Below are 24,288 nucleotides of genomic sequence, written 5' to 3'. Positions count from 1 at the left end.
CACATTCCCCCACATCTTAGTGTCATCAGCAAATTTGAACAGGGTGCTTTTTACCCCCTCATCCAAGTCACTGATGAAGATGTTGAACAGTGATGAAGATGTTAAACTACATGACCTCTGGAGGTCCCTTCCAGCCCTGCTTCTCTGTTCTATAATCTCCACAGTTGATTTTGCTCTTTTCAATATTTTCAGGATTTAAGTTTTATTAATCTGTTGGTGTTTCGTAATTACTCAGCAAATAGTTTAAAGTAACACATTTTAGTTTTTGGGCTGTTCAGAAACTATTTATTTTAACTTTGAATGCTTGCTATTCATGATGTGATGGATCATGTAGATCACATGGTTCTTTTTTATTTCTAACTGCTCAGATCACTGACATTTTTAATAGAGGGAAGAAGGACAATGAAGAGTTTTCAAGATGGCCACACAAACACTTTTGGCATATGCCTCTGTGAAAACACATTCACACAATTACCCAGAAGACTTCTCTGTACCTTGAAGAGGCTTTTATAAACTAAAAACAAACAACCTCCCTAAATCATATAGCTGTTCCCTAGGAAATGAATAAAAAGCGTTGTGATCCCCATCAAAGCAGAAGTGTGAGGTTTATATTCAAACAAATAATGGCAAATTCTTTTTACAGTCTACACAAATCTATGCCTGAAAAAGATTTTCTTCAGACCAAATAAGGCACATTTTGGTGCTGTATATTTTTCTAAGCGTTTCACAGTTTTGGGACACTGTGGTAACATCTGTTTTTATTTCCTTGTTAATTCCTTTTCCTGACTCAAACATAAAATATCCAGGAAAGTATAATTTCAAGGATAAGATATCCTTGTGTGTTGAAAAGGCTCCATCTTGGTGTGTTAGAAGGATATCATCTTTATACAAAAAGGCAAATCAGGGTAAACAGAAAATAAAGACCACAGTTATAAGAAAGATAATGCTTTATTGTGCAAATACATTGTTACTGGGAGGGGAACTGAGGGGAATGTAAGGAGGCTTGAAACACATACCCAAAAATAAGATATGTGCAGAAGAAAGACTTGAATAAAGCTCTGTGCTCTGAGAACAAAGCTTAAAGACATTTTTCTAAAGGAGACAGCAAAATAGTTGTGCTATGCAAAAATTAGTTTTCTTTCTTTCTTTCTTCTCCAAAAGTGCAAAGGACATCTGTTGTAATGGGCAGAGAGTTCTTACTGAAATATTATATTCTGCTTAAAAAGAAGTCACACCAAATATCTCTGTAGTACAGTCAAATCTTCTTTGCAATGTTATTTCTTTAATGCATGAGTGTAATGTGCAGCTTGACTGGTGTTTATTTTTGTTGTGGTTACTTTTGTTTCATTTGGTCAAAGTGCTTTCCCGTCTTTTCTTTGGTCACTGTGCATTACATTTTCTGGGAAATAAAAGCTGATCCTTATATTACAAATAATGGGGCACGTTACCTTTTACAATGGGAAGATTCTCGCCTGAGGTAATGAGAACTAGTGACTCCAGCAGTTTTTTTAATGGGAGATAAGGGCACTTGGGATTACCCAGCAGCTGCTCAGGACTCGCAGCAACAGAAGGTCAGCACCAAGCAGGATCATCCTAGAATGTTTTTTATCCTGTGAGCTGAATGCACTCAACTGCCTTTGAAGGCAAATGGAATTAAAACCATTCCCTGAATTATATTCAGCCTGCACTGTGCATGGTCCTAAATATCTTGGAAACACCAAGGATCTTAAAAAAGTGCATTCATTTCTCTTTATTATGCTCTAACAAGAGTCTAAAAAAATCTTTTCTTAGCTGTCTGTAAAATGAAAGTGTTTACTTATGTCTAGATGACCTTCTCCCTGTCTCTCACCCTGAAAGAAAAAGGCGTAAATTACTAGGAAGTTTTCTAGGTTTAAACTCAAAAGTTGTATTATTTATTTGCATTTTGGTGGTACGCAGGGTGGCAGTGAACTCGCTCGTATCTTTTTTTTCCTTTGAGGTAACCAGGTTTGTAGCTCTCCAATAATTAAAATGTTCTAGGATTTGTCGAGATCTTGGGACACTTATGCTTTAAACAGGGGCCAGACAATCCATGCTCCTTGAGAAGTTCAGCTGCCATTGGTCCTTTGTTGTAGTAGTAATCTCTACCTAGCTACTTTTCCACAGTGTAGTGCCAAACAAGGATTTGGAGCCTTAATTATGCAATGAGCAGCACTAGCTTGTACTAACATTGCATCAGAATTTCCCTGGGTTCTGAAGACTGATGGTGCCATCACCTGTGATCATACCACAACTCACCCATGAGCCCATCCATCCATGTCTCAGGACATATACCAGGCACCCATTCTGGGCAGTTTTCCCAGAAAGTCTGACCAAGGACCTTGGGAATGGAGACAGTGTTTTGAAGGGTTCCCTTTCAAGTGCATCATATCTCCCCTAGAGAGCTGGAGGGACAGCACAGCCTTCTTCAAGAGTATTGCATGTAAAAAGAAAATAGCACACATATTACTTTTTATTAAAAAATGATTATTTAGTTTGGTTTTTGTAGACACGAGGGGCAACATGCATCATTACAGCCACCCTGAGAAAAAAAAGTTGAGAAGCCCTTTTTCATTTGTAGACTGGCATTCCCACCAGACTGATTACTAGTGGGATAGTAGCTGCAGACATGTACTTAAAGCTCCATTTCAGAAATCAATCCAACATCTTTCTTTTCCAGTCATCCAGTTTGGCTTTGTCACACTCTTTGTTGCCTCCTTCCCTCTGGCACCAGTATTTGCCCTTCTCAACAACATCATAGAAGTTCGGCTTGATGCAAAAAAGTTTGTTGCTGAATTAAGGAGGCCAGATACAGTAAGAGCAAAAGATATAGGTATGTAGTGGAAAATCTCTGCAATGATGGCAGTACCTGGAAATTACCTAAGAAGAGACAATTCCTTTTAACAAACCTTTATTTTAACTCTTTTACAGGAATTTGGTATAACATTTTGAGTAGTATCGGGAAGCTTTCAGTTATCATTAATGTAAGTATCTGTTTATCTTTCAAACATGACCACCTGAGATTATTTTGTCCCTTGCGTCTAATTTAAATTTTGAGCAATGCTTAGTTTCCTTAATTACTTTACAACACACTGAGAAACTAAGTTCTTCAGTTCACTGCTTTCGGGAGGTTTCAAACATCATCTAAGTTTCCTGGGAGATGTATATTCACTCATCTTTTTCTCTGTATTATTATGTTATGTGGGACATAATTTGTAAAGGTTATTAAATAATGAGCCATAATCATGCAAAATCAAGTACATCAATAGAGGTCTAATTCTCGTTCGGGCAAAGACCCTTGTACAGCCGCTGTGAAAGTTTAAATGTAGGTGCAGGTGAGCTGGGTGCAGGGTAAAACAAGATAAGGCCTTGTCTGGATGAAAAAGTTTTACAAGTTATATCAGTGTAGTTATACAGATATAGTTATATGAGCAGCAATGTAGGAACACAAATGAGCGCCAGGGTCAACCAGTAGCTTCTGGTTTGTGATCATGAACATGAGCATGCAGCTGACAGCAGCAGCTGATTTCCCCTCCAAAGTAGCTCTCAGGGTAGTTGCCCCTACCACACCTTCTTTTTTTATGCTACTGTCTATGAAAGTAAAATTCTGTGCAAGCAGGGCTCTGGCAAATGTTATATTTGTGGCATTGTACATGTGTAATCCTTCTGCCAGGCACCTGTTGGCAGCAAAAAGGGCCGGGTTCACATTTCAGAGTATTTCATAAATAATACCAGTGACTTAAGCCCCCACCTAGAAATCTGAGAACACTAAATTTGCTGAGGTGTCCCATAGAAACAAAACCCCCTCCTCACAAGCAGTGTAAACAAGAAACTTTATTACAAAACCCAAATTTATTACAGAGAATAAAAACAAAACAAAGGAAAACACTAAATATACTTTTAAAACACTATTAACTACAAAGCAAAGTGTATAGGTGGCACCCTCTTGAGGAGGCTTAACCCATACCCAAGCAGTCTGGGACTTGGAGCTCCCCAGTTGGTAGTTCTGGGGGTCTGCATCCCTATACCTGCCCTTCAGCAATGGGCTAGAGAGGGGGGCCCACAGGGGAGAGTCCTATGAGCTGCTCCTTGGGTTCACTGTGCCGTGAGGAGCTGCTTGACCGTGTGGGTCCTTCTGCATTGCAAAGGGCTCTGTTGCTCCTGGAGCTGTGGTACAGTGCTGATCTCCACTTCTGCATGGTGACTTCAGCTTTCATCAGCATACCACACCCCAAAATTCCTAGTCCCAATCCCATCTCTGCTGTGCAGAAAACTGGGTGGGCTTGGACCTTCTTGGTTTTTTTGCATTTGGAGACGCATGCTATCCACTGGCATTTTAGGTGCTCACATCGTGACAACAGTCATGCCATCCTTCTGTTATTGATAGGTGACATGTTAAACTGTGTAATTTTGAGTTTTAAAAAAATCTAAGGCTTGATTCTGCTAATTTTACTGCCCCCCCCCGAGTAAGTTGGGTGGTGGGCACGTCTAAAAATAACCATGTGCTGCCGAGTGTCTAAAGATAACTATGTGCCTGTACTAAATGTGCAGTCTGGAGCATATGTAGATGTGTCCAGCGAAAACTTTCATAGATTAGGGTGGCAAGATGTGGCAGTAAATGACCTTTTATATACACAGTCCAGGTACTTGTTGGCCCTGTTCTGCCCCAACTGATATCACTTTAATAATAGCACAAACTCCATAAACTTTGGTGAAGTCATTCTAGATGCATTTTGGAACAAAAAAAAGGAGAATGCAAATTGACTATGTAGCCAATGCAGTGAATGGAGCAACACCCATTTATACCACCTGAGGATTTGGCTGTTACGTTTTTTACAAATTAATGTGTTGTTAATGTGTTGCTTGACATCCCTTGTAAAACTCCCATTGATTTCAGTGGGGCCAGGATCAAGACCAGCCTAGGTAAACTAACTGCTCTAATTATTTCCTGCTCTTAGAAGTGTTTCACTTGCTTAACTACCTCCTTTCCCTAGAGAGGTACATAGCAGGCTAGGGTTATGTTTTCAAAGCCCATATTCTTTACTGTGTCTGGCAATATTTGTGAGGTGCAAAAATGATCACCATTATTCTATATTTTCTTGAAGATGAAAATTATAACCTAAACTAAGTCAATCCAAAACACATCATCCATCAATTCACAGGGTTATTTTTTGTCTCCCAGGCTTTTGTAATCTCTGTCACATCTGATTTTATTCCACGTCTTATGTATCAATACGCATACAGTCAAAATGGAACCATGCATGGCTTCATCAATCACACGCTCTCATACTTCAATGTCAGTCATCTCAAGGCTGGAACACAGCCAGAAAACTCCCAGTTTGCTCAGGATGTTTTATTCTGCAGGTAAAGTAGCACTAACAGCATTTCATGTAGGTGAAGTAAATTGTTTAATCCACTTATTAAATAAAAGCATTTCCTTTCTGTGTTAGAACTGAAAAGCTTTTGTTGCTTTTAAACTATTACTGCTATTCTTTTATTCATTAATTAGAACACTACTTTCAATATATGGAAGTGAACAGCGAAGTGGTACTTCTTAGCACATTAATAGCAAAGAATTAACATCTTCATAAAGACCATCTGAAATATATAACCTGGGACTAAATCTTTTGGCTGTGTGTAGGTGAAATAAGGGGCGTATGTGAACAACACTTCAAAGCGGGCTAAATGCTTTTGCACTGCTTTAATCATGTCAGCGTTTGCATGCCTTGGTGGCAGGCGTATTGTGCATTAATTCCAGCTGCTGTAGGAAATTCGGTGGCGTAATGCACCTTAAATAACTTGGGCCACAGCAAAATAAAACTCCGAGGAGGAGTTTTAGTTTGCTGCCCCTACACCCGTGGAACGATGCACCGGGCTCGGGCTCTGCAGGAAGCCCTGCAGGCAGCCTGGCAACAGCCCGAGAAGACAGGCTGCACACAACAAAGGGAAAAAAAAGTGGTGAGCCTGATTTCCCCACACCAGCCTGGAGCCTGCCTGCCTGCCCAGGGGCCCCGTGCTTCCCTCTGCAGCTGTGGTGCCCCTGGGACTGCTCAAGCTGGGTGCCTGAGAGCAAGTGCCACCTGGGGGGTGACACTGCTGCTGCAGTTGGAAGTAACGCCCCCCCCGCCCCCCCGCAGCCAAGGGACCGCTCCATCTGCTGGCAGCTCAGCCTCCCCTCCCCGCCACTGGAGAGGCAGGTAAGTGTGGGGTGGATGAACGACATAGGGGTTTAAAGGGCCCTAAATTGAAGCGGGGGGTTTAAAACCCCACCACTTCAATTTAGGGCCCCTGTTTCATCTAAATATACTATTTCTTACCAAATGAAGGCCAAAACCTCACCATTGACAACTATGTGAGCAGGATCAGAATTTTTCCTTTTCTTTTTTTTTTTTAAAGGACCTAATTAGAACAATATTTTTTCCCTTACAGGGTTCAGTTTTCCCCTTAATTTTCACCATGTTTTTCTCTGCTTCGAAACTGATGTGATCCACTTCAGAATTGTCTTTTTTTAGACAGGGAACCCTTTAGTGTTGCTCTTTAGGCAGAATGGAAAGCTGAGATTTGACCCTTATGGGATGATTTGTATTCAGATGGCAAATTGCTGACAAGGATGTATTATTCAGGTAAACTTGCTTATTCACAAAAATGTGCATGAAACCCTGTTTCCCTGAGCAGTGGGAGGAGCACACAGCCCAAAGGCAGGGTGTTTACTTAGCAGTTGCAAAGTAAGCCCTGCTAGCCTGTGCTGTACCCAAGGAGAGGCTCGCTCTCTCCCTCTCCCTCTCCCCCTCTCCCTTTTATGTTTTGGTCATCTACAACTACTGCTTTTGGTTTACTTAATCCATGCCCAACAGCCTTGAAACAATGCCTAATCTCTGTCTTGGAATCCCTCAGGAAGCAGGAGACCTTGTGATATGGTTTGCTCTTTTGATGACTTTGGGAGTTTGCCCTTTGTTTGCAGTTTATTTTACTTCACAAAGGCGATTTGTGCTACCTCTGTTGCTTTTATACACTTATTGGCTATACTATCAGCCATTTTCCTTTGATCCATGATGCCATTAGTTCCAGTCAAAGTAGCTCCAGGGCTTGTACTGAAGACTCCTAGCTCAGGTCTTTGGATCTTGTACCCTTACCTGTGTTGGGGCTAGAATCACATTCTTCCACTCACAACTGAAATCACCAACTGGTATTATTTAACTCTGACCTAACCTCCATTTCGATCCAGTTTAGTACAGGGGAGCTGCCTATATACCCAGATTGACCTACTCTGGTAGGCATGTGTGGAGTGCACAACTGTCATCTGTGACAGCTCCAAATGGTGCTAATGGAAATGTTGCTGCCCATATCTTAGCCCATTCATTGGTAGTTAAAGTATCCACCTAGGAAGTGGAAGATCTGGGCTTTAGATCTTCCTTACATTTGCTGATTTTTCATGAGAGTGTCCTACTCAGCAGGTTAATAGCATAGGCTTAGCGAGGCACACTTCACTCCTCCTGTGGAGGCTGGGCCTCTGGGCAGATAAAAGTGCAGGAGTCAAGCAACCAAAAGGAGAGAAGGCAAGAGAAAGCATGGTTCTGTAGCCCAGTGATTCCAATGGGCCTCCTGTCCCCCAGCCATGAGAGGAAGGGAGAGATGTCCCCGGTTCTGGTTCCAGAGGCTGAGGCATCTCTGTTTTTAGACCAATGCCTGCGTAATGGAAAATTCACACAGGCCTGGGGGCAGGAACTGAAAACCCAGAGTCTCTCCTCACAGGGCAGTGCCTTCCTCACTGGAGTACAGAGGCACCATCCTTTATTCAGACCTATCCACCCTCATGATTCAGAGCCAGGTGATGAGGCACCTGCGCAACGGCGAGGCCTACTGACACCTGGGGACACCCACTGGCCACCAGGCCAAGCAGATGCCAGAGGAGACCATCAACGGGATTGTGCAGGACGCCCACAAACTGGACTCATCCCTGCTGGCCCCCTGGCAGAAGATAAACGCGGTGAACACCTTCCTCATCCCCCATGTCACGTTCATCCTGAGAGGCTCGGTGGTCCCCAAGACCCCCCTCAAGAAGGCGGACACCAAGATCTGGCAGCTGCTCAAGAAATGGCTGCACCTGCCACTATGGGCCAGCAACGAGGTCCTGCACATCCCCTACTGGAAGAGAAGCACCAATGTCCCCCGCATGGGAGACCTCTGCGATATCGTGGTGGTTACCCATGCCTTCTGACCTGCCCGGACGGAATGGTATGTATTATCACCACCAGTGCCCTCAAGGAGACTACCCGCAAGAGGATCACAAGGCAGCCTACCAGACAAGACTTGGCCACCTTCCTCAGCAGCTTGCTGGAGGGCGAGTTCAGCTGAGACGATGAGGACTTTGTCTCACTGTGGAGCCAAGCCCGCAACGCCATGCATCGCCTTGGGAAACGCATCGGCTATGCCTGGACCTGGACTGAGGAGCACCGGGAGCTGGGAGTTTCCCTGCAACCAGCCCTGCATGCCAACCGCATCACCGTGAAGCCCCACACGAGGACCTTCCTGGAGAGGTTCCTGAAGGATGCCATCTGAAACAAGTACGCTGGCAACTTGAGGGCCAAACCTGACCAGGGCAAGGTCTTTGACATCACCTCGAAGTGGGACGCTAGCAACCACTTCATACCCAGTGGGAGCTTCATGCGCTTCACGGACTGGCGCTTCCTCCACCACGCCTGCCTCAACTGCCTGCCTCTGAATGGGGCCGTGCACTTCGGTCACCGGGAAAAGAGGTGCCGATGGTGCGGCTATGCGGCAGAGACCCTCCCCCATATGCTGTGCAGCTGCAAGCCACATGCCAGAGCCTGGCAGCTCCACCACAATGCTGTCCAGGACCACCTAGTGAGGGCCATCCCAGCCACGGCGGGGGAGATCTCCGTGAACTGCACCGTCCTGGGCTGCGAGAGCCAGATGTGACCCAACATAGTCATCACCAATGAAGAGGCCAAGAAAGTTGTGATCGTGGATGTCACCATCCCCTTCGAGAACTGGCACCAAGCCTTCACTGATGCCCAGGCTCACAAGCGGGAGAAGTACGCCCTGCTGGCCAACACCCTGAGGGGCCACAGCTATGATGTGACAGTTCACGTGCTCATCGTGGGAATGCTTAGAGCCTGGGACCCCAGCAATGAGAGCATCCTGCATGCCTGTTGCGTCTCCCGCCGCTACACCAAGCTGATGTGCTGTTCATGGTGTCTGACGCCATCCGTCAGTCCCGCGACATCTACTTGGAACACATCATGGGCCACTGCCAGTACTCCGAACTCACCAGACGAGCCACTGCCGGACGAGACCCAGAGGGGACCGCCAGAACTGCCCCCTCTCTGCACCAGATGGACCTTCACTTCGAGAGGATTCTTCAACCATGGACAACCCCACTCCACCAGAAGAGGACGCCCGCGATGAGACTCTATATGGTCTGAGACACTTCCCTCTAACCACTTCCTCCACCATTGCGGACCATTGTAACGGGTTTGTGTGTATCTATCTCCTTTCTCTCTCAGCGTCGCAAACCCCCTCCCTCCTCTTCCCCCTTCTCCCCATCCCCCACCCCGGGCTTAGTTGGCTAACATTGTATCTCCTGTAACCTAGTTGCGTTCCCCTCCTCACCCCCATCCCTCTATTCATAGAATCATAGAAGTAGGGTCGGAACGGACCTTATAGATCTTCAAATCCAACCCCCTGCCAGGGCAGGAGAAAAAAAAAAAACTGGGCTCAAATGATCCCAGCTAGGTAGGCATCAAGCCTCCTCTTAAAGACCCCCAGGGTAGGAGCCAGTACCACTTCCTTTGGAAGTTGGTTCCAGATCCTAGCCGCCCTAACTGTGAAGTAGTTCTTACGGATGTCTAATCTAAACCTACTCTCCAACAACTTGTGGCCGTTATTCCTTGTTATGCCAGGGGGCGCTAGGGGAAACAAGGTCTCTCCCAAACCCTTCTGGTCCCCCCTGGTGAGTTTATAGACTGTCACCAGGTTCCCCCCCAGCCTTCTCTTGTGAAGGCTGAACAGGTTCAGGTCCCGCAATCTGTCATTGTAGGGTCTGCCTTGTAGTCCCCGGATCATTCAGGTGGCCCTCCTCTGGACCCTCTCAATGTTGCCCACATCCCTCCTGAAGTGGGGCGCACAGAACTGGACAGAGTACTCCATCTGTGGCCTGACCAGTGTTGCACAGAGGGGGAGGATCACCTCCTTGGCCCTGCTAGATATGCACCTATGGATGCACGACAAGGTCCGGTTAGCCCTTCCAGCCGTGATCTTGCATTGTCGGCCCATGTTCATTTTGGAGTCAATAATGACTCTAAGATCCCTTTGTTAGTCCCTCGCTCAGGCAATCTGTATTTCCTTATCAGCTTTGTCATCTTATTTTTTGGATTCCCAATCCTAAAAATTTACAAATAAATGTTTATCTGCTGGCTATTCCTGGGTGCCTCTGGCCTTTCTGAATTGCCTTTGGAGGTGTCTGTCTCTCCCTATTTGCATAGAATCAGTCAAACTGGATTGCTGTCTTGGAGACATCAGAAGGTTTGTCTACGCTATAGCACTGGTGAGTCCTAGACTTAGATCAGGTCACTGAGTCTGTACCTCCCTGAGCCCACTCACTGATGTGCTTCAGACCTGGAGGTTTGCCAGTGAAGCTGCTTCAGGCTTGTTCCTAGGAGCCACTATCAGGCCTGGCAGGGACTAAAGACTCTTGAGAGGGCACAGAGAGATGAGCTGATGATCCTAGATTTTAGGCATTAGAACACCTATATGTAGGCTCTACTGAAAGCAATGGAGCCTGTGGAGAACAACTGATCGCTGCCCTTTATATACTCGCCTTTTTTGTATTAGAATTCTTTTATCACGTCTTCTGTTTTCTAGATTAAGTACATTAAATTTCTTCAAGCTTTCCTCACAGGTCATGTTTGCTAAGCCTCAAATTGTTTTTGTTGCTGTCCTCTGGATACTTCTTTGGTCCCCACCACTGGACAATTATTCTAGTGAATGCCTCATTAGTCCCAACTAGAGTAGATTAATGATTTCCTGTGTCTTAGGGCCTTGTTACACATTACACTTAGCACATGCTAATTTTAATTTGAGTTAAAATCAGCATGTGCTTTCAGCAGTTGCACGTTAAGGGTTAATACTTCCTCTAATGTGCACTGCTCTGACCTGCCCTTAGAGGGCTGGTGACCAGGGATGTGGCTAAGAGCTAAGTTGGCTCTATGCTTGCCCAGCTCACCTGCTCTCAGGGACAGAGTAGGAGGCCCAGACTGTGCGGACTCAGCTGGCAGGTTCCCATGGGGCCTGTCAGCCCCTACCTGCCCTGCCTTGGTCTCCACCTCCGTACTCCCCCCCACTGGAGTGGATTGAATCAGCTGCTGTCCCTCCAGCCACCCTTGGCCCCCAGGGCTTCCTCCCTGTCCTTCTGGGATTCTCTGCTTCCCCCCAGCCCTTCCAGCTCACCCCACACCCATGTCCCCCAAATTATCTGCATTGTTGACATTGTCCTAGGAGAGCAGGCAGAGCAGCAGAACCTGCCTGCAAAGCCAACATTGCTGCCACTGCCAGGGGACCCCAACTACTCTCTGGGCTGAGCCAAGTAGATGAATTCCCCTTCCCTGCCTTCTTCAACAGGACAACACTGGGAGCTGCTGGGGGGCGAGCAGTGAGCAAGGACCTGGGTTCAGGGGTTGGAATGGGCTCAGTCAAGAATGGTGGGTAGCAACCCCCCCACCTGGATCAGGTGCACTGCCCTGCCCACCCCTCCTATTTGCCATCACAGGTTGGACCCATCCCAACCACCTGTTACCCCACCCACCTGGTATAGGTCCACCATGCCACCCATCCATCCTCCCCTCCCCATCCCAGACTGGACTCACTGTACCACCCACTTCCCTCCTGCATCCTTGGATTGGGCCTGTTGTACAGTGGTACATACCTCCCAGTTTACCCGGATTCCTGCTGCTGGCCCAGCAGAGAAGGCAGGGTAGGGGAACCCACCTGCTCCGGCAGTTCCACCATTGCTGCTGCCACTGTGGGAGAAAATAGGGCGGCTGGGAGTGGTGCTTCTTGGGATGTTTCAGTGATGCCATGCCCTAATGTGTGAATACGCCTGGTTCTGAAAATATTTCATTTCAAGTCAATAGAAATGTTTAGTTTGATTTGTTTGAGATTTTTAAAAATTTTGACTTCTCTGATCCGCAAGAAAAGAAAGATAGAAATGCACAGGTATTTAGACACAAAAGCTCTACACTTTCCATTCTGAAAATATCAACCTCTCCCTTCTCCCCCCCCCGTTTCCTAAAAGGGGGGAGTATTTTGAAATCAATACAGTTTTTCATAAAAGATCAGTTTTGTGGAAACAGCATTATGTTTAGATGAAAACTTCCCAAAGAGCTTTTCTAACATGGAGCATATTCTATGCTGGAAGCCATTTCCCAAGAGAGGTAACATTGTTTAATGTAGACTTCACACAGTTTTATCCTGCTGTTCACACTAATGCCTCTGTAAGCAATATATATTTACATGTGCGCTCCCCGGGTTATTCAGATGAGTAATGATTGAAGAGTCAGGCTTCAAGATACAAGTGACAGGTATAGTTGTCTTGTGAACATCGCAGTGCAACCAAGAGCCCCTGCAAATGACTTGCAGATGAAGAGAGAGCACCCAGTCATGTAGGGAGTAGACAGTACTTGTAATGAGTAGATAGCTCAAACCTAGAGGAGTGACAGGAGAAAAAGGAAGAACCCTCAAGTGTCTAATATGGTGATGTGGAGAAGCATGGAAATAACTGACCACAAACCTTGCTCAAAGCATTCAATTAGGATTGTAGCTGATGGGAACTGTACTTCATGTTTTCTCTACTCACCTATCTGTGGCAAGCAGGGCACAATTTTCCTAAAGCTACAGTCTCCTCTCCTACTTGTACCAAATTGTTCTCCATTTCACTGTTGCTAGCAATTAGTTCCTTAATAATATTGGGGGATATGGCATGCTTTCAGATATTTTTTCATGTCTTTGAAGCACTTCTCTTTCCTCCAGCTCTAGACATGTGGCTTATTTGTTCCTTTGGCTGTAGAATATTATTTAAGTAGTCTCCCATTAGACATCCTGATGACATGGCTTTTCTACTTCAGATGCACCTTTCCTGCCCAAGATTAGATACCTATTACCTAGACTCACTCACAGACCTCAGAGTCCAGTGCAAGACTGCCAGTTTACCTTGAAAGTGAGTGCTTTGGCAACCATGACAAAAGGTACTTCTTGGATAACCAAGTATCAATGGAGCTGAAGTGCAAGGAGGAGGCCACAGCCACAAGAGGTCTACAGCTGGTTCATTGTTGAGAGTGATGGGCCATGTACTTTCCAGTCCTTGCTTCTGCTGAATAGAACAGATCTGCACTGAAAACAGAAAATGCAAATGAAATGTTTCACCGCAAACCAGAGCAATCTGAAGTTTGTTCAGTGAGAGCAGTTTTCCTCCTTTATCAGAAAAGTATTCTGGGATGATATCAGCAAGAACATTGACTGTTTCTGATTATCACCCATCCTAATGAAATTCTACAAAAGTCTCAGCTTTGGCTGAAACTCTAACTGTGATAAAACATGGAGTATCTAACTCTAAACCCAGGAGACATGCTACAAACAGTGTCCCTTTTGCTGGAAAAAAATATCTGTTTTTCTTTTTCTGGCAAATATGTTGGGAAAAAGCTGACCTCTCTTATTCTTAGATATCTGTGACCTCTGGAGATAAATGTGGTTACAATAAGACTGAATTTTGCTCCTTACGGGCATCACCAGAGATTAAGCTAGAAAACTCTCCCACTGAACATCCAGAAAACATTCTCTAAATATTTTGAGCAGCATTTCTTACAGCGCTGTGAACCCTTTGGCACCATTTCTAAATAAACATTGGTGTGACGCTAATCTGTTGCATATCATTAGCTGTAGTGATTTTTTTAGAGCCAAAAGGACATTCATGTAGCTAAAGGCAGATTAAAAGCCAAACTTTGCTAAATTATGTGGCATTTTTATTGGTTTCGGCCATTTAATCTTTATAGTGTGGCATGATAATGTAGCACGTGGAAGCAAACTAGTCACATACAAACATTCAGAAGAGAACAAAGCCAGATCTATAGTCAGTAAAGAGTTTTTCACTACCATAACTCTGTTTTCTTTTGCACCAGAAGTGTGAAGTGTCTTTGGATTACATTAATTTCCCTGACACCCAAAAATGACCAGTGATCTGTAATGTTTTCCATTTTTGTCTCAGTGCTTCCTGCATTCATCTGTATTTGTTGAAAGTATTGATTTAATTAACAAAAAGGACACTCTCCCATCAGTATTCATTCATTTCTTCAACAGCTACTTCAGAATAAGAGAGATGCCTCCATCTCTCTACTCACTCTTAATGAACCTACTTTTCCAGAGGTATTTCTTTTTTCCTACTGACAGAGGTGTAGGGTTTACACCAGAGGTGTGTAGGGTTACACCTAGGCATACCTGATAGAGTTTTCTCCCTGAGGAGCCAGAATGAAGGTAGCGGGACTGGAGGCACCAGCACGGTCAGGATATAGCTGTGAGGGACTGAGCTGCCACCACCAAGAGCCAGATTAACTCTCTAGGTTAACACAGGCTATGGGCCACGGAAAGGTAAACTTGACTGTTGGAAGCAACATACCATCTCACAGCAGCAACCTCTCCCACAAGCTGATGAGAGGGCTCCTGCCCCTGCTTCCACAAATGTTACAATTTATAGCACAATTAACATGTTAATCATGCCATAAATATAACATCTGCTAGGGGCCAAAGATGTCAACTGAAATCTTAACCTGGAGCTTGGGGATTATTCTGAATGGCTAACTGATCCTGCCACTCAGCTGCAAACCCAGATAGACAGAACCTCACACTTCAGAGAAGAAAACCATGGAACTCACAAGCTCTGTATGCAAACTTCTTCCATTACTCCCCAACAGAGGCTTTTCCATAATCTAATGAATCATTCTGCCAGGATGTATTTCCTGGTATTGAAACCAGATTTCTCCTTTCTTAATTTTATGCTATCGGTCCTACTAATTTACTGTGCACTACACTAAATTATCCTAGGGGGGCAATATATGGATGGTTATAATGCCAATCTTGATTGCCACTTACTGTAACTGAGTGATACATATACTGTCCTTTAATGTTTTCTGGTAAGCCAGTCTCCATTGGCCTCTAATAATTTCTGCTTTACTCTTAGGTCCTTTCAGTGTGTCAATATCTTTTATTTTGATAGCGATATTCTGATATCCCCACAATTAAATGCAGGTGCCTGTGATTCTTTTGAGCAAATCTGGACTGCATCTCAAGAGATGGTGCTTCTAATCTGAATTGTGTAATGAGGGACTAATACTCCCACCTCTATTATGGCTTTTTCTTTGCAATCATAAATCACACATTCCTTTTCTGCTCCTGTCATGTGGCAGATTTGTGCTGATTGTCTGTCTGCTGTCAGTTTCAGATTCTTTTTCACTATATCTTCTTTAAAATGTTTTGTCTTTTCCAGGTCTAGTTCTTAGATTCTCTTTTGCCATTTTGTTCTGTTTTTATTACTAATAATTTTTCCCCAGATGCTGCTTATATATACCATATTTAGTTGAATACAAGACATGGTTTTTGGCCTCAATCAGCATGGGGTGGGGTGGCGGGTGTGGGGGAAGCTCCTCATTGTATATTCACATACACGGAAGCCTTATTGAATACATTGTCTATCGTTAAACTGCTGCCAAAAGCAGCATGGGCTCAGTAATGGAAACCAACTATGAAAATAATTAAATTCAGTTAACACTGAGCTCGACTATAAAACATAGAGCCAATATTGGTAAAACATGCTGATGGGAACCTACCACAACCACCTACTATCTTAGGCTAGAGCCTGTTGAGCACAGTCCCCTTTAGTGCTGACTCATTTTCAAGTCATATTAAGCTTACTTACTTTGGTTACTCTTTACTCCCATAGCTGCACTGTACCTTTTTTTTCCCCATGTCCAATTATTCCTGTTTCTTCATCAGCTTTAAATGTCTGGCAAACATCACCAAAAGGTGCCCCAAAAGAATTCACCCATAATCCTTCTATTGCCTCCTCTCTCAGTCTATCACATATGATTAGTGTGGTCCCACCTTTGGTCCCACCTTCCACCAGGTTGCCCTGTGCCTGGCCATCTACATATACATTTTTGTAGGATCCCATGACTCATGACAAGAACACCCAGTTCCGGTCATGAGTCGGGGGCTAATTAGCATGAGTTGGCGGGGGTTGTATGTGGAGCACACATGCAGATGTGCAGTGCTGAGCTGTGGGGTCACTATGGCTTGAAGTGCTGTTGGTTGCGCTGGTACTGAGTCTAATTAACTATGTGGTAAATCCTGGGCCCTTCTGACTTTGAGCTAATATCTTGGATAGTTTCTACTATATCTAAGAAAGTGCTAAAGTCCTGCTTAAAAGTGTGTTTATGGAATACCTGTGTTTAAGCTTGCAGCAGTTTCAGAAAAGGTAAACTGCATCAATTCTCGATTAACTAAGACTACAGGTACTATATATAGGTACTGAAGAAGTATGGGCTGGATGAATGGACTGTAAGGTGGATAGAAAACTGGATGGAACATTGGGCTTGGAGGGTAATCAGTGGCTTGATGTCTAGTTGGCAGCCAGTATCAAGTGGTGTGCCCCAGGGGTCAGTCCTGGGGCTGATTTTGTTCAATGTCTTCATCAATGACCTGAAAGATGGCAAAGAGTACATACTCAGCAAGTTTGCAAATGGCACCAAGCTGCAGGGAGTAGTGAATACACTGGAGGGTAGGGCTAGGATTCAGAACGACCTAGACAAACTGGAAGACTGGGCCCATATAAATCTCATGAGGTTCAAAAAGGACAAGTGCAAAGTACTGCACTTAGGACAGAACATTCCCATGCATTAGTACAGACTGGGGGCTGACTGACTTGGGACCAGCTCTGCAGAAAAGGACCTGGGGGTTACAGTGGACAAGCTAAATATGAGCCAACAGTGTGCCCTTGTTGCAAAGAAGGCTAATGGCATAATGGACTGCATCAGTAGGAGTATTGCCAGGAGGTCAAGGGAAGTTATTATTCCCCTCTATTAAGCACTGGTAAGGCCACATCTGGAGTAGTGTGTTCAGTTTTGAGTCCCCCAATACTGAACCGAATTGGAAAGAGTCTAGTGGAAGGCAACAAAAATGGTGGGAGGGCTGAGGGATATGACTTATGAGGAAACACTGAGGGAACTGGGCTTATTTAGTCTAGAGAAGAGGATTTAATAGCAGCCTTCAGCTACCTGAAAGGACGTTCAAAAGCGAATGGAGCTAGACTGTTTTCAGTGCTGGCAGATGACAGAAAATAAGCAATGGTCTCAAGTTACAGCAAGGGAAGTCTAGGTTAGGTATTAGGAAAAATTTTCTCACTAGAAAGGTACTAATACACCATAACAGGTTACCCAGAGAGGTGGTGGAGCCTCCATCATTGGAAGTTTTTAAGACCCAGCTATACAAAGCTTTGGCTGGGATGATCTAGTTGGGGATGGTCCTGCCTTGAGCAGGGGGCTGGACTAGATGACCTCCTGAGATCCCTTCCAACCCTAATTTTCTATGATTCTATGATATGTAAATTACTGTACCTTTATTTATTTTAAGGTCAGTGTTTTCATATTTCCTCCTCACTTCCATGTGCTCAAAAAGAGCAGGGTTTGACAATAAGGGGATGCTAGGGGAAGAAGTTGGAAGAAGGTAGATGGTAAGGATGCTCCCTAACCCCCACATTTATTTTCTTTATTATAGCAGTGGGAGGTGGACAAATTCAAGGTAAAACTCGAATAATTAAGTTCTACACTTGGAAAAATATATCAAATTTATAATTTTTCCATATATAGACTCTAATATTGGGGGATCATCTTATAATCATGGTCATCATCTATTCAAGTAAATTCAGTACTAAAATTGCTCACCACTCCTTTTGTGGAATTCTGTCCTTTTAGATGTTTGCAAAACCTTCCAATTTAGTAGCATCTGCGGGTTTTTTATCCTGTTATTTTCTGTTCCAAATTTTTACTGGTAGTAAATATAGCCAGTTCTAGCACTAGTCCTTGCATCAAGCTACAAATTGCTTTTTTACTCTCAATACACTGGAGCATATTTTAAAGCTCAATTTTCAATATTGTAGGACTCTAACACCAGAATAATTCTATATTGCATTTTCCAAAAGGATAGTTAGTAAAAATAGAAAATTTCTGCCACAAAGGCCATATTTCTAATGTTGGTTATATCTGTGTAGAGTCAGACTAGCCATGCTACGTGTGATGGAGATATTACAGATCAGTTTTGGTAGATCTGAGATCTGATTTTTCAGTTTTAGCTATTAGTAGGTGATGAATATATTGATTGAGCTGCTGGAGAGTTGTCTTAATCAAATTGTGATGTATAGATAAGAAACTGGTGGAAATATGCACTAACTCAGCTGTCTTCATTACAGATTCAAAGATTACAGAGAACCACCTGGGTCCCCCAATCAATATGAGTTCTCTAAACAATACTGGGCAGTTTTATCTGCTCGCTTGGCCTTTGTTATTCTATTCCAGGTAAGTCCCTTGAGTTTATTATATTGCAATTTCAATCACAAAACGCTTGTGATAAATAAATGCGTATCAGTGGATCATGGATCTGGTTGAGCTCCCCAGACGTGTGTTGCACCTGAATCCACTGGGCTACAAGCCACAAGTTCCTTGGTGGCATTAGCTTTTAGTTTATTCTAGGGTGACCACCCTTTTAAAACAGAAAGGTTGGATAGGTTGGATACATGCACCCCTGATTCCACCCCCCCACCCCCGCAACAGCATAGCCAGAGCAGAGCTGAGTGGAGCTCATGTGGGGTAGGGGAAGATGTGGGCTGCCCACTGTGGGCTCAGGGCTCCCTCCCTGCTCTGCTGCCCTCCCCCTGGGAGTCCCATGGTGGCCACACTGCCATGGTGAGGCACCCTCTTCCCAGCTGGCAGCAATGAGAGACACAACTGTATGACGCCACTGCAACCCCCGCTACTCCTAAGCAGTCAGGGGGTGCCTTGCCATGCAGCATGGCTGGTGTGGGGCTCCTGGGTGCAGGCCAAAGCCTCCACACCCTTCTCAGCCCTCCCATGCTGGGTCCCACCTGCTGATCCACAGAGGCCCTGAGGAAAGTGCAGCAGGGTGGGGGGCCCTAAGCCAACAGCAGGCAGCCAGCATCTTCCTCCACCCCACACACAAATCTGGAGGGGCATGTGCCTTCCAATGCTCCCCACACCCCAGGAATGTACACAGAGGTGGAGAGCTGCTGCTCCCCAGATGAGTCACCCATGCCTCCATCCTGCTCCCAAGCTGGCTGCATGGCCACTTATTCCTGCCCAGGGCCCCAGACACAACCCCAGCTTGGCAGCACCCCCAGCCCCTCACCATGGGGGCTTCTATCTGCCCCCTCTACTCCCCCTTTCCCTTCTCTCCCTCATAGACCTATCTGGAGGGAGCTGCTCTCAACCACTGCCTCATTGTATTCCAGGCCATATGCATATGTGCACATGTGCACATGCATGTGATGCCCCCTGCATCCCACTCCGCACAACCCAAAGCTGCCCCTTACAGGCTGGAACTCTGCCAACCTGTAAAGGGAAACCCATGGTTTCCTGAATTTTTCCATGGTGAACAGAAAACCCAGATCTCTGCACAATACTGGGAATCTGGGACAAATTCTGTCCTAGGACCTGATGTTCATATTTCGGGACTGTCCCACCCATTTAGGGATGTGTGGTCACCCTAGCTTATACCTCTAGGCTGTCTGTTAGTCTTCCTAGTCATAGGCACCCCATCTGTACCTATTTACAGAAAAGGCCTATCTCAAGCCTCCAGGACTAATTCTGACCTTCAGTCATTTATATACACGCTTTCCCAGAACTCCAGATCTTCAGAGACAAATGAAAGGAATAATACGTAACAATTCAGAGACTTTATACAGGACTCTAAAACACTATTATCCTTTACTTCAGGGGTGTCAGAGATACTGCCTATGGGCCACATCTGGCCTGTAGAGCCCTATCATCTAGCCCCCAGTGTTGCCTGGGGTCTCAGAGCTGACCCACAGACTGCATGCAGGGTATGCCAGACGGTCCCCTGCACTGTATATGGCACCCAATTCCAGCCACTCTGGGATCATGCTGCATGTGGTGCATGCTCTAGGACACATTGGTTCCATGCCAGATTTAGCGGCATAGCACAGAGCAGGTGCTGTGTGTAGTGCAGTGCAGCCCAAAAGCAGTGGAGTGGCCACCATGTGCCAGTATGGTCCCAGAGCAGTGGAGCAGTGACCACATGCAGCACAGCTCCATAGTCCCGGAGCAGCTGCTTTGTGCAGCATAGCTCTGTAGTGGCTGAAGCAGGGCCATGCCACATGCAGCACTCACAGGACTAAGTTAGGTTGACATCCGTGCTTTACTTAGTACAGTATCATAACACTACATAGATGTGGACATAATAAACCCCACATAATTTTCCTTCTCTCATCATTCTCCTACAGCATTCTCTGGGCTGGTATGCTCCTTGTCAAGATCATGTCTTGTTTTCTGAACGATGGCACTTTGGTTCCACAGACCAAGGCCATCCCTGCCCTGAAGGACTGTCTATATCTTTCCTTCACTGACCCAAATCTTTCTTTTTCTTCTCTCTAGAGCTTCCTTTCTGAGTTGCTGTAAGTCTTCCCTAGCTCCTAGGCCCCTCTTCCAATAACTGTATTCTTTATTTTTCATTTGGTAATTTTCCACTACTCCAAACTCCAGTTCCCTGCAGACATATTTGGAGGAAACTGGCAATTCAAGGCTACAACTAGACAATTAGCATACCAGTTGTTTGCTTAGGGTACGATCATAAAGGTTAACTATCCTCAATTGTCCCTAGGCTGGTGGGCATATGGTAACAGACCTTTACAGCAAAAATTGCTACATATTGAGGTATTCCAGGATGCAACCGTTTTCATAGTAACAACTTCATAACATGAACCAGAACTCATACATTGTACATAGACACATTCCTCATGTCATCACATTATGCTGCATTTAGTTCTTCCTATCAGTTTCCAATTCTTTCTGCCTGTGCACTATAAAGCCTGTTGATATGCATGTCCCTGACATTTGAAATTCCAGGTTCTGGTCTGTGTGCACCCCCACCCTGTCACAAAACCCTTCTTGTTAGGAAAGACACTGAGGCGGGAACAAGCCAAAAGAAAGAAGAAAGAAAGAAAGAAAAAAAGAACCCTGTTTGCATCTAGAAGTGTTTTTTTTCAGGCCACAGTTGAAGTACTTTTGTGGGATAGTGCATGGAGGATGCTTGTACTTGTTCTGGATGCTTCTTTTTGAGCTGCAGGACTTTGTTCCACCAGCCCAGTTATTGGATGCTCAGCTCCTTTGCAAATCTTCAGAGCCACTTGGGCCCCCACAGATATGCTTGCTTCTCACAATTTTCATGGACCATCATGGCTACAATATCACCCCAACACTACTTGATTCATCTAGGATGTATCACCATGAGATATTTACTGCACAGTAAATGTTGCACATCTACACGCGCACCCCTGTTGGGCTGGAGTAAACTAATTTACTCCACAGCAAGACGGTACTTGTAAATACAAGTACTAACCTGCTGTGGAATTTTTTACTCCACAGCAGTGCACATGTAGACACTGACCTGCTGACCAGGGCACAAGGGTGCTTCAGTGTCAGGGCTGCTTATCAGCTAGCCCCATACTGAAGCACCTTTGTGCCCTAGCCAACCCCTCCACAGCATGTTGAACTGGGGGACCCCCACGATCCCCTGTCAGCTGGGGCTGCTCTGATCTGGCTCAAGATGCTGAGATCCCAAGTGCACATACAGACATGCACCTGGGAGCAATAAACTCTGGAGCAATAAGCCCTGGAGTTTATTGTTGCCCATTAATATGTACATGTAGACACAGCCCTCAAGAGTTAAACATGAGCTTATGTGCATCCCTTTTTAGGATGCCATGCAAGCATGTGTTTAACACATCTCTTGTCCTGAGCAGAAATTAAGCTTGTGTTTTAATTGATTTCCCATATAGGGACCTTTTTTAGGTGCCTTCAGCCACTGGAGTTTCAAAATATAAACAAACCTTAAAAATGACACGTTCACATGGCTGCATGTCTCTTGGCTCATTTCTAACAGTCATGTGAGCAAAGGTTTGATTTTATGATAGGTCAAGGTCCACTTGAGCCTGGCAGCCCATTGGGTGAGCATGGGTAAGGCACACCAATTTCTGTTGATTCCCCAGCCCAGGTGACCTGGTATTTATTTACACTTGGCTCAACTGGGAGTAGCCTTTGACACAAATCCAGAGCAGGGCTTCAACTTGTGTCTCTGGAGTTACAGGGGGACACCTTCACCTTTCTGCCACTGCAGTCCTCCCCACCTGGTATAGCCTGTCTTACTGGCCCTTGCTCTGTTGATCAAACTCTCGTGCTCTTGTTCCAGAACCTGGTCATGTTTCTCAGTGTTCTGGTAGACTGGATGATTCCTGACATTCCGAAGGATATCAGTGAGCAAATCAAAAAGGAGAAGAGTGTCCTTGTGGATTTCTTCCTGAAGGAAGAGCATGAAAAGCTGAAGCTGATTGAGAACTACATCACACGGGACAGGCACAGAAGCAAGAGTGAAACGAAAGTTAGAAGGAACCGAGCCGCAAGCTTCTGCCAGTTCAGCCGGAGTCAGCGAGAAAGCTTTACATCCAACAGCTCTCAGCACACAGATGTCTGACATTTTTTGGGGAGGAAATGCACATAGCTAGGCCTACAGACTTACTGTGTGATGTGATCCTGAGAAAGGGATAGGAAGAGACAGACAGGAACAGACGCAAAAGAGGGCAGGGGAGGGAGTCTGTCACTTCTCTGGAAACTTCAGGTGTAAGTTTCTCCATATCATTTTATATGCTATCTCAGCTGCAGCATTTTCAGAGTTAATCAGTGCAAAATCAAGGGCTACTTGGGACTGTGGCTGGCCCTTGCACTGATGTACATAAGATAGGGAGAGCACAAGGAGTTTCTCCAACCCATGCATTCTCAGTGCCAGGGCCAGCCATAGTCACAATCCCTGCATTCTTCTGAGTGCAAGGGATGCTACCTGCTAAGGCTCCCTGGGGCATTACCTACAGCCAGGCAGGGGTAGGGAAAAGATGGGGCCTCACTTCTCACCACCGCATATGCTTTAGCAGAGCTGGCGACTACAGAGGACAGTTCACACTGCATCCTCTCAAAAGTGTGTAGCATTAGGCACATTCCTTCTGCACACTTGGGAGATGTATAGGGTATAGCATAACCACAGTGGCAAGGGACTCAGTTATACTGCCAAGGAAATGATGGCCAAGTGCCTACTCCCAGGCCATGTACATCAACCCTAGAAATGGACAATGAGGACCACCCAGGCACTGTCCTCAGGCCTGGGTTTCCAGTGTTCTCAAGAGCAGCAGCTTGCAGCACCCAGAGGACATCTTCATCACTTCATTTTTCTGGGTTCAGTGCTCACAGAGCAGAAGTGGATAGATGGGGCTTATTGCTTTGGCAATGTAATAGGGCACTTGGTTGTTGTGGTGTCAATGCACCCTCCAGATTGTGCCTTCCTGAGGCACAATTTCTCTCGGTGCTGTAAATGCAATGGGGCTCTCCACAGTAACCTCACTGTAGCATGGTGGTGAAAGGCAGAGAACTGCAGGAACAGGAGCAATTTAAGAGACCTGAGCACTTTCACCTACAGATAACCTTGTGTTTGCTTAGCAGGATCCTGAATAATGAGCAGAGGCACTACAACTTATGCATCAGGAGGAAATAAAGATGATAGAACTAGGTGAGCTCATCACTGTTTGTTGTCCTGAGCAAAATACACTGGGGCCTGCTTCACCTGTTACCTAAATTGGGGTTTTAACTGGCATCAGTCAGGAAAAACTCCACTGAAATCAACACTGGCATAAAATGGGTGTATGTGAGAGCAGATTTAAGCCCTTACAGTTATGTTACAACATCTTCATGTAGCACATGAAATAACAAAAAGGGGTTATTATTATAGAATCATAGAAGTAGGGTCAGAAGGGACCATGTAGATCTTCAAGTCTGACCCCCCGCCTGGGCAGGAGAAAAACTGGGCTCAAATGACTCCAGCCAGGTAGGCATCAAGCCTCTTCTTAAAGACCCC

General features: G+C 45.2%; 1 protein-coding gene across 1 annotated transcript in view; it reads left to right on the top strand.

Annotated features, from left to right (window-relative positions):
* ANO2 (anoctamin 2) overlaps positions 1 to 24,151 on the top strand; it is a 302,892-nt gene extending 278,741 nt beyond the window's left edge. Inside the window, exons 24-28 of the mRNA XM_019544216.1 lie at positions 2,699 to 2,851; positions 2,950 to 3,002; positions 5,201 to 5,382; positions 18,548 to 18,653; positions 22,579 to 24,151. Of these exons, the coding sequence (XP_019399761.1) occupies positions 2,699 to 2,851; positions 2,950 to 3,002; positions 5,201 to 5,382; positions 18,548 to 18,653; positions 22,579 to 22,860 (776 nt within the window). The 3' untranslated portion in view covers positions 22,861 to 24,151. The remainder of the gene's footprint in view (positions 1 to 2,698; positions 2,852 to 2,949; positions 3,003 to 5,200; positions 5,383 to 18,547; positions 18,654 to 22,578) is intronic.
* The last annotated feature ends 137 nt before the right edge of the window (positions 24,152 to 24,288 follow it).

This window comes from Crocodylus porosus, unplaced genomic scaffold (genome assembly GCF_001723895.1).
Source record: "Crocodylus porosus isolate Cpor-Errol unplaced genomic scaffold, CroPor_comp1, whole genome shotgun sequence".
Taxonomy (NCBI): domain Eukaryota; kingdom Metazoa; phylum Chordata; order Crocodylia; family Crocodylidae; genus Crocodylus; species Crocodylus porosus.
This window is presented reverse-complemented; position numbering and strand designations above follow the sequence as displayed.